The 10,193-nt window shown below is 38.3% G+C and overlaps 3 protein-coding genes across 4 annotated transcripts in view; 1 reads left to right on the top strand and 2 right to left on the bottom strand.

The window, feature by feature from the left end:
• ccne1 (cyclin E1) overlaps positions 1–1,871 on the bottom strand; it is an 8,372-nt gene extending 6,501 nt beyond the window's left edge. For both annotated transcript variants that reach the window (XR_001640696.1, XM_016560710.1), the window contains exons 1-4: positions 1,511–1,871; positions 979–1,032; positions 748–835; positions 598–660 (exon numbers count right to left, since the gene is read on the bottom strand). Coding sequence is in view for 1 of the 2 variants with exons in the window: in XM_016560710.1 (XP_016416196.1) it covers positions 598–660; positions 748–835; positions 979–995 (168 nt within the window). In the remaining variant the exon portion in view is untranslated. The remainder of the gene's footprint in view (positions 1–597; positions 661–747; positions 836–978; positions 1,033–1,510) is intronic.
• Positions 1,102–5,454, top strand: LOC107746488 (uncharacterized protein F13E9.13, mitochondrial-like). The gene is made up of 7 exons (XM_016560722.1): positions 1,102–1,183; positions 1,923–1,970; positions 2,551–2,633; positions 3,077–3,257; positions 3,350–3,500; positions 3,634–3,761; positions 5,202–5,454. Exons 1-7 carry the CDS (start codon positions 1,102–1,104, stop codon positions 5,390–5,392), a joined length of 864 nt encoding a protein of 287 aa, XP_016416208.1. The 3' UTR covers positions 5,393–5,454.
• A 255-nt stretch (positions 5,455–5,709) lies between these two features.
• Positions 5,710–9,678, bottom strand: LOC107746483 (tumor protein p53-inducible nuclear protein 2). Its single transcript, XM_016560709.1, has 4 exons — positions 9,556–9,678; positions 8,089–8,248; positions 7,251–7,386; positions 5,710–6,392 (listed from the first exon to the last, which is right to left on the bottom strand). The coding sequence occupies exons 2-4, from the start codon at positions 8,216–8,218 to the stop codon at positions 6,164–6,166; spliced, it is 495 nt and encodes a 164-aa protein (XP_016416195.1). The 5' UTR covers positions 8,219–8,248; positions 9,556–9,678; the 3' UTR covers positions 5,710–6,163.
• Between the last annotated feature and the right edge of the window lie 515 nt (positions 9,679–10,193).

The following is a 10,193-nucleotide window of genomic DNA, read 5'->3' as shown; positions in this document are numbered from 1 at the left end:
TATATATATATATATATATATATATAGACATTGTTTACAGAAACCGAACATGAATTCAGTGCGACACTTCAGTTATTAACAGTGAAAGACTGTTAAGATGCAAGTAGCTAAACATTTATCAGCTTTACAATGGAAATGTTAAAAAAAATATCCATTGATGCAAACTACAAGTTCCTATCAAATGTCATGTTTTTGAAAATATAGGTTTGTGATTCATGTAATTCATCACTAATATCAGTAAACGAGTGCACATTTTTAAATTTAAATATTTATCTAACCGTCTACTAAAATAAACTTTTCTTCCTTTATTCTCTTAAATCCATTTAATTCCTTTAAATAACTCTGCATTGCTCCTCCCAAAAAAGACGTTGTTCACAACATTGTTATGGCCTTAATATTAGGTTAAACATCTATGTATACATTTACCACAAATAAAGTTGAATCATTTCAGTACATTTTAGACCATAAGTGTCATTATTCATCACTTTGCGATCTACATAAGAGACTAAACTATAAATGGGAATTAGTTTAAGGTCACTGATATGCCATGCCTTGTGAGGCCTACGGATACACACACCAGTCATGACTCATCCATACCTGGGATGCACATGGTTTCTTTCTTGTCATCTCGGTGATCTCTTCATCTGGATCTTGTAAATGCTGTGAATTCAAAAACAAAACATTCAGATACTTAATCTCTCATCGGAGTTTTTAGTATAAGAAAGAAAGAAAAAAACGTTTCCTTACAATAGCCACGTCTGCTTTTCTCTTCCTGGGACGCACTGAAACAGTTTTAGGAGCTTCATCTGTAGTGTTAAACTGCTCTGTTCGTAGCCTGCATCGAAAAGTGATACGGTTACATTTCCACATTGGCCTGAAACTCTGTGCAAGTGACTAACTGGGCTAACTCGCTGCTGCAACTTTTCCATGCACACCGATGGTCAAAACTGCCTTAAAAAGAGACGAAACCGAACTTACACTTTCTTGCTTGGCATGATATCCTCGCGTGTGACCTTCTTGAGTGTCGAGAGCCTAAAATATAAAAGTGTTACTTTATAAAAATGTCCGATTTGTGGCGTTTAATCCCAACCCCCCTTCCTCATGTACGTCTTCACAAAGCGCTTTGGGCGCGGGGAAGTAGAGCTGGGCACAATGTTCAAGAGGTCAAAACTACACGAAAAACGCAACTGATCGCTTCAAAACCACAGATATATGCACTTCACAGTCTATATTTTTAAAGCAACCCCAGTGCATGCCCGTATTTCTTACGTTTTTATTAAAACTACACGTTTGCTTTGCTCTACCCAAGGGAGTCAGAAAATGGCCGAGCCAATCATGATTCCTCATTTCATTGAACCCGCTCTTTCAACAGCTTAAAGTAAGAAACAAAAGTTTCTGCAATCCGACATTCCCAAATTTGCTTCCCCGAACCCGTTTAATGCATTCTACATGTTTAATGTTACTTTTACCGATCTTTAACAATAACCTCGCGATTGTGCAATGCACGTACCTTATTGTGATGCTCTCTGAAAATGCCTTCTCTCCACGGATGTCCTCGAATGCAAAAGTTAGGATGGTGTTACACAAGGCATTATTTAGTAAAACTGCTCCAATACTCTGTAAGCAGGCAGCATATGGCTAAGCTGTGATGTGTTCCGCAGTCCGCTCGATCTGAGCTGGCGCCAGTAATTTTGCGCCTTGTCTTATAACCCGCCAGCAGTGGTTAAAAGGGGCCGTCAACGCGGGTCATTTAAAATCCCCGCTTTGCTATAACGGCAGCGAAGCGAAGCCCTGCGATCGGTGCCGCTGGGGGAGTGACACCAGCACGGAGCGAGCACGCGAGATCCCCACGTTATACTACAAATATTTAATGTCAATAAAACAAAGTTTAGAAAACATGAACATTTTGCCGGCAAAATGAGGCGTGTGTTTGGTGACGTCACGCGGGAGGCGGTATTGCGGTAGCGGAAGTACGTCGAGCACATGGCTAGCAGGCTCAAGAAGTAAACAATCCGAGTGTTTGGGTTAAAAAGTTGGACTATATCACGCTGTTATGTCAGTGATGTATAAAATGCAATGTTGTGGCTGTGCTGGGTTGGCCGTTTGAGATGTCAAGAGTTGTCAAGGTGCTATAGCGCTTTTTTTTGGTCCAGTTGCTGCTGTTGGGTTACGCAGGCAAATCAGTTTCACTATATTGACTGGCGTCCCCTTAGAAATACACTATATACTACAATATACAGCGGCGTTTTAAATATATTATCAAATGTGTATCTTTTACGTGTTCGTGTAGAGGATTTAATGCATGTAGCTTGGTTGTCATTAGATCCACACTTTCTATCAGTATAACCTTTGACCGGTCACATGACCATCAAAACACACAAATCTGGGTTTTGTTCACTGAAGAAATTACGTTTTTCAGTCTTTTATTCGGACGCTTAAAATCAAATGTCATAGGCATGATTCACGTCCGAGCCTTGCCGGGTAACGCATTTATTTCACCAGTACAAACTTAACAGAGAAGAAATACTGAACTCTTTATTTCTTTTTCAGGAACCCCCTTGAACCGCGCAACTGTCTCTGAGATCACAGAGGAGGCATGTCGAGAGGCGGAAATTTACCACCAGGCAGGACTTGTATGTGTTCAACATACATTCTATTTGTTCTATGTTACATTAAAATAGCAGGATATTCTGCTGCAGCACCCTCAGCACCCCCACTTCCCGCGCCTATAAGACCCACTTTGAACTTCAGCAAATAAAGCAGCGCTTATAATAAACAGAACATTATCGTTCTTATCGTTATCGTATTTATCCTTCTTGGCGTGAACATGAAATTACAATAAACAACTTTATTAATGTAACCAAAATGGCTTTGTTGGAGCGTTTAGTAAGAATTTTTCAACCGGTTATTTGAAACGAACTGTTTAAAATAACATATTGTTGGAAACGAGTCAGAAAAGTCTTTAAATTACACCAAAACAGTCTTTTATGTATTAGATTTTACTTTTGTCAGTTGTGTTTCTGGTCATTGTGTTCAAAGTGTGATTGCTAATTTCAGACAATTGTGTCTATGACAGGATGGGCTGATCATTGAAAACATGCATGATATTCCTTACACCCTTGAGGTGGGTCCAGAAGTGTGTGCATCCATGACAGCTGTGTGTGCAGCTGTGAGGGGCCTTTCTCCATCTTGGCCGCTTGGTGTTCAGATTCTCTCAGCTGCAAACCATTCAGCGTTGGCTGTTGCCCTGGCCTCAGGTCTTTGCATGACTGTACAAGCCATCATGGATGCCATATAAAACTGAATTATTCTCTGACAAGATGTTTAATGCATATTAACTTATGCACAGGGCTGGATTTTATCCGTGCAGAGGGGTTTGTGTTCTCACATGTTGCAGATGAAGGCCTGTTAAATGCTTGTGCTGGTGAGCTGCTGCGCTACCGCAGACGCATTGGAGCAGAGCATCTTCAGATCTTTACAGACATCAAGAAGAAGCACAGGTATGATCAGATCCGATCACATTACACGCAACTGGCTGGCCACAGAGCTCTAAAAGAGGCACAACACAGTGTGGTGGTTTCTGTTATTGTGTCACATGATCACATGAGTTATATTTGAAAACGGACATTACAGTGCTCATGCCCTAACTTCAGATGTGAGCATAGCTGAGACGGCCCAAGCAGCTGAGTTCTTCCTCTCTGATGGAGTCATCGTCACAGGAAGTGCCCCTGGAGCACAAGCTGATCCAGAGGAACTGAGGGGTGAGTCTGATTCTCCTTAATGTGACTGTATTTTTACATTACATTCTATGTCTTCAATGTATCATTAAGTAAATTAAGATGTGATGCTATCCAATATGTCCTCTTATACTATTCTATATAGCATTTAAAAGTTGGTTAGATTTTTATTTTTTTTAAGAAGTCTATTATGCTCACCAAGGCTGCATTTATTTGATCAAAAACACAGTAAAATAGTAATATTATGCAATATTATTACAATTTTAAATATCTTTGTTCCGTTTTAATTTATTTTAAAATGTTTTTTTTTTTCCTTTGATGACAAAGCTGAATTTTCAGCAGTCATTACTCCAGTCTTCAGTGTCACATGATCTTTCCGAAATTAGTCGTGGCCTAATAGAGAGTTGGACTTAAAACCCAAAGATCGCAGGTTCAAGTCTCGGTACCGGCAGGGATTGTAGGTGTGGGGAGTGAATGACCAGCACTCTCTTCCACTTTCAATACCACGATTGAGGTGCCCTTGCACAAATTCCGAGAATGGGACTCCATATTTGGCAACACGTCACTTCACTTCACTACAGTACAGCTCCTCATGTTTCATCCTGACATTTTTCTGCAGCTTCATAACATCTCACAAAATGAAATCAAACTAGCCCTATTTCTACCTAGAAATTTACTGATGCAAACATAATTTGTCAGGGTATCTTATAGTGATCAGTTTATTAAACAGAAAAACAAATTGAATGAACAGTGGCCTGCAAAAGACAGGATGCTGTTTGGCCTATTGGATATATGGTAAACAACATGTGTATAGTGCCATACATGCACAAGCCATTTTCGAGGGCTTTCATGTGACCAGCATGATGCCTGACTTAACAGGACTTTAGCCTTTTGCTGTTCTATGTCCCTTTACACTCAAACACTGCCTTTTAACTTTTTTTTTAATAGAAAATTAATACATTTATTAATACTTTTATACAAAAATGTCAGTAAACATTCATACAGTTAATTGATAGATAATGGAGCCCAACAGCTACGTGTTTAAGTCCTTAAAAACAGTGGTGTCCTTTGGGCAGAAATGATGCCGCAGTCTCCTGCCCCCTTCCCTCAAAACCAGTGGCCTTGCATGGGCTAACATAGACATCAGCACTGCCAGCTATTTTAAATCCCACTTCCAGATGGCCGGTGATCATGGAAGGCTGTAAACATAGGCATGGAAACCAGGCCCAGCCTAGTCTGCCACTGCCCTGCTGCCTACTTTGGACTTGTGCCTATTGCCTCCCTTAGTTTTGATCCATTGGACTGGGGAAGCTGTCAGATGGAGGACGAGCCACAGTCTGCCAGAATCCTCATTACAATGAAGGAACAACATGTTTTTGTATTTTTTATGCATGCATGTAGCAGAGATATGTACTCGCACTCATGTTTTGCTGCCCCTTTTTCTGAGCCCTATTTGTGTGACAGAGGTTACCCAGTCTGTACGGATCCCTGTTCTCATCGGCTCTGGTGTAACCCATGATAATGTGGAGCACTACCTTCAAGCGAGCGCCATGATCATTGGCTCCTATTTCAAGAAAGGAGGTTACGGGGCAAATGGTGTGGATGCTGAGAGAGTCAAGAGGTTCATGGGGAAGATACATGAACTTCAGGAGTAACTGTTGTAATTCAAATTGTAAAAGAAAAAATAAGTATGAGCAATGTGAAGATAAAATATTTATTTTTCACTTTTAAAAGGTTTTATCAAATATATTCTTGAAGATAAAAAATAAAGCAACACCAAAAAGGCATTTAAATATACAAAGTCAAAACAATTGAACAATATGAATCACTGGCAGTAAATCACAGCATAACGCTTTGTCATGTGAGTAACATTAAGATATCACCTTAATATGTGACCCTGGACCACAAAACCAGTCTTAAGTCGCTGGGGTATATTTGTAGCAATAGCCAAAAATACATTGTATGGGTCAAAATTATTGATTTTTCTTTTATGCCAAAAATCATTAAGATATTATGTAAAAAATGATTTGAAAAATGCATTGCTTTGTACAGTACAGTCTTCAATTTATTGTAGGCTTCAAAACTGAATGTTTTGTTTTTCTTTCAGTTAATATTCATGCACCAGTCACAGCTAAGCTAAAATAGATGCACACAAACATCATTACACTGTTTAAAAACTTTCAAATCCTAGACTATTAAAATGCAACTCACTTGCAATTTTGTAACACATGCTTTTCAGAGTTATTTCAGTGTCAGACTATCAGAGAGACTTTCTCCTTAAGATAATACCACACTGCATTTAACAAAACGTTTTTCTTAATCCATATTGGTCTCACAGGGGAATGGTTAAAAACGAATGGCTAAAAACGACTATTCATATATCACAAGCCTGGTTGTTAAGTGGTTTCAGATGCAATTGATTTTTCTCAATAGTTGTACAGGCGCTGAGTGGGCTGTTTGAAGTAGCCATAGCGGCGCTCTGAAGGTGAGTAGCGTGTTCTTGCGAGGTTTTGCCTGTTGAGGGCACCACGGTTCAGTTTTCTGAGCTCATTATAGGCTCTGGCACGCTGCACTGAGAGCAGAATGGTGCTGCAGGGCAAAGGGCTGCCCCATGCAGCTAACCGCCAAGAAACGTGACGTCTGATTGGCACAGGCCTAAAGGGGTAGATTGACAAATCATAAGCCAACATAACCACGGTTACAACATGGAAATATAGGTTACATATCAGTGTGACATCAATGGACTTGTTCTCTTCATTTTATTTGGGTATGACTGCCCTGCTTATGCCTGGAGCCATAAATGTGCCCCATATGGAATATGACTCTCAACCCACAGACCTAGCTTTCTGAGTGTTTGAAAAATATTGTTTATTAGCTCATTTCAGACACATCTTTTTTAAACTACCATTCAAAAGTTGGGGGCCAGTAAGATTTAAGGATTACGTTTTTAAAAGAAATCAATACTTTTATTCAGTAAGGATGCATTAAATCAAAAGTGAATGTGAAGACAAATATTTCAAATAAGTGCTGTTCTTTTAGCCCTTCTATTAATAATAATAATAATGAAAATGACAGTTTCCACAAAAATGTTAAGCACAACTGCCTATATTAAGCAAACCTGTTTTCAACGTTAATAATAAGACATTTTTCCAAATCAGCATATTAGCATGATTTCTGAAGGACACTGAAGACTGGAGTAATGGCTGCTGAAAATTCAGCTTTGCCAACACAGGAATAAATTACATTTTAAAATATATTTTTAAATAGAAAAGTTTTTTAATTGTAATATTTAATAAAATTACTGTTTTACTGTATTTTTAATCAAATGCAACCTTGGTGAGCATGAGACTCACTTCTTTCAAAAATATTTTTTTAAATATTACTGACCCCAAATATTTTAACAGTATAGTGTATATTAAACATATAACATGTCATTTAAGTTGTTTAAATAATGAATATTAGCTCTAGAAATGAGTACTACAAATGATAGTGGCTAATTGTCCTTAAATGTACCTAGCCTTGTCCTCTGCTTCTCCATCTGAGCCAAGGTCTTCCTGATCAGGCCTCATCTGGTATACAGACATGCTGGGGTGCTCGATCAACAGGTTCTCAAGAATGTTTGTGTCAGCGGAACCAAGTGACAGATTCTCTGCACAGGAAGCATAAATTACTTCAGTTCAACAACATTACTTAGGTCGGTGGTAATGAGAGAAATTCGTCTGGTAACACAAATTCAGGTCCAGTTCCAATAAGGGATGTCAGAGCAGCGTTGACGCTTGAATTCATGGGACAATCTTGTCCCTCTTTCTTTTACAGGCCCAATGAGTAAGCTATACAGTATGAGGGATACTGGGACTAGTTGTCAAGCGGGTGTTTGCCACAAGGACGATAACCGTTTTAAGTTTTAGACTGTAGCGATAAACAAGTGTTAGATAAGTGAATGCAATAAAACCACACTAGGATACATTCAGACAAGAAGGTTGTTTTTAACTGCTCAGCACAAGGGTTTTTTTTTTCCACCAGCACATTTGTGTCACATATTTTTAAATGTTACACATTTATGTAATGTATTACAATATGTCACTATTGTACATCACAGTTACTATGATTTTTTTTTTTTTTTTAATTTAATGGTGAAAATTGGCCTTCATTTGTCTAGTGAACTGCCCTGGTTTCCTTTATATTTCCACTATATAACATACACAGAGGCTAGAAATGAAGGTAATGACACTCACACTTTAAGCCTGATACGATTTGATTCATATTTACATCAATAAACCTAAGGATTATTGTAGTGTAAAAACCAGTCACATTTGATCAATAATTGAACATTATAACCAAAATAACTCACCATGTATTTTTATAATAACCCATTCTCCTTCATCAAACTCGAGGAGGTTCGCACAGTTATCAGTTTCTTCTGCATTATCACGGTCTTTCTCTTCTCTTCCCACCAGCTGTGCAAGTATTCTACTGATCATTTTCTGGTATGGCTTTGTCAGACTGCTTATCTGTTAAAAAAATTAAAAAAAAATCAATAAAGAGTTATGTTGCCCTCTAGTGGAGTCGAGCCCCAAAGCAATATTTTCCCTTGAGTAAGATGAGCATATTTTGCATGCAAGTGTTTCTTTCTGTTGTTAAAGTTGCTGATGGAAAGTAACGTGCAAAATGTTTCAGGTGTCACATCAGACACTGTAGACAGCTAGACAGCTTTACGAACTATTAAATGTAAGGTCATTTTCTGCTGGCCTAGTACAACTAATGCACTTGGTACATATCAGCTGGTTGACCTGGACATGCTGTTCCCTTCCACAGATTGTCTGGAATCTCTTTCTAAATTTAACTTGGTTTTAGAGTAAATTCATATATGAATCAGATCATCAATACTCCTGTACAGGATCAGATATGTGCAGGCATGTCATCCTAGTTTTTGCCTTTAGCAGAGTAGGATGACATGCCTGCACACATAATTCTATGAACCCAGTGTACAGACACAAAACTGCCTCTTTTTTTTTTCTTCTTTTTTTTTCTACAGAATACCATTCTCCTTACAAAGATAACTTATTTGTACACATCACATCAGATGTAAAACCAGCGTAACATTTCACAAATATGCACTTTGTAAGACCCTTTTAAATACAATTAAAGTTTATTTGAAATATTGGTGATGAAGACATCTGTTTGACTTTTCCTCAACTCTATATTTTTAAACTCTTTCCAAACAAAGGGAATCCTGGTTCATTTACTGTTATTTTTTATAGTATTTTTTTTACACTCGTTTACGATGTTTCGTTTTTATCATCAATCAAAAACTAAACACTGTTGTGTTTATAATTAATACCCTAAAATTATCTCCAATACACGTCAGTAAGAGGGACAGGAAGGAGTGATCAGCTGTAGCCCTGGCCATGTAAAGCAACTTGTTTACAGTCAAGCGCTGACTGTAGCCTACATTTCTTCATTGCTACTGAAATAACTACCATAAACACGACAATAATAAAATAGGCGGATTATCGAAGAAACTAATGACATTAATGAACAACAAAATAAGACTAACGTTAGCTGCTTTTGTCTATCTTGTCCTTCAGAATGTTTCAATGGAGCATAAACTAATAAAAAAGTGTTTAAACACATTTGAGTGTTTAATTACAAAACAGTCAGCTTAATTTAACTGTACAGATCAGCGCAGTTTTCTCGAGAAAACAACACATTCACAGGTTACTTTAAACTGCAAAGAAATTTCAGAAAGATGCGGTAAAACAACGTTTAAGGTTTGCCCACCTTGTTAGCTGTCAGAAAAGTAGTTTTTTTTGCCCACCTTGTTAGCTGTCAGAAAAGTAGTTTTTTTTTTTTCAGCCTAAAATGCCTCTGCTTTATCTTAATTGTGTCGCAGTCGCTGCCGTCGGTGTACAGTCTGGACTTGTTTATGTACCCGAGGCTCCTCCTCCTTGTTCTTGACTGTACTCGACCTGACGTCGACAGGCTCCGCCCACGAGGCGGGGCGCCAGTGGTATTCGCACATGCGGATGTTGTTGTTTATGGCGCTCCAAATGGTTCATTTGTTGACAAGACTGACAAACACAACGGATAAGTGCAGGGCCGGAGTGGGACTCATTTTCAGCCATGGAGTTTCATGCCATAGACCGGCCCACTTATTTATTTATTTTTTTACTGGCCTTTTCAGTGCCACCTTTGCGCTTTCTATTATCCATTTTTCATCTATTATTTTTTGCTCGCATATCTCCAACAACTGACGTTTTTTGTTGTTGTTTTTTTGAGCAAGGTGCCGCTGTCTGGGGAGTCAAAAGATAATTACGTCATCATTAGGGTTGCCAATTATCTTCAGAAATGGAAAATAATGGACAATTGTGATTCTTTATCTTTTATTCTTTAAGAAAATAGTGTTTATTCTTGTAGAGTGTTTGTTCTTTAAGAAAATAAGGGACAGAATAAGGG

Source organism: Sinocyclocheilus rhinocerous, unplaced genomic scaffold (assembly GCF_001515625.1).
Source record: "Sinocyclocheilus rhinocerous isolate Xijiao unplaced genomic scaffold, SAMN03320098_v1.1 scaffold18, whole genome shotgun sequence".
Classification (NCBI taxonomy): Eukaryota; Metazoa; Chordata; class Actinopteri; order Cypriniformes; family Cyprinidae; genus Sinocyclocheilus; species Sinocyclocheilus rhinocerous.
This window is presented reverse-complemented; position numbering and strand designations above follow the sequence as displayed.

Bases quoted from the DNA above. Each gene is read 5' to 3' on its own strand.
- LOC107746483 (XM_016560709.1), bottom strand. From the start codon at position 8,218: ATGATCAGTAGAATACTTGCACAGCTGGTGGGAAGAGAAGAGAAAGAC. The intron at 7,387-8,088 runs GTGAGTTATTTT...CTTCCTGTGCAG, and splicing joins GGTTATTATAAAAATACATG to AGAATCTGTCACTTGGTTCC. The intron at 6,393-7,250 runs GTACATTTAAGG...CTACCCCTTTAG, and splicing joins GAAGCAGAGGACAAGGCTAG to GCCTGTGCCAATCAGACGTC.
- LOC107746488 (XM_016560722.1), top strand. From the start codon at position 1,102: ATGTACGTCTTCACAAAGCGCTTTGGGCGCGGGGAAGTAGAGCTGGGC. The intron at 1,971-2,550 runs GTACGTCGAGCA...TTTCTTTTTCAG, and splicing joins GCGGTATTGCGGTAGCGGAA to GAACCCCCTTGAACCGCGCA. The intron at 3,762-5,201 runs GTGAGTCTGATT...TTTGTGTGACAG, and splicing joins TGATCCAGAGGAACTGAGGG to AGGTTACCCAGTCTGTACGG.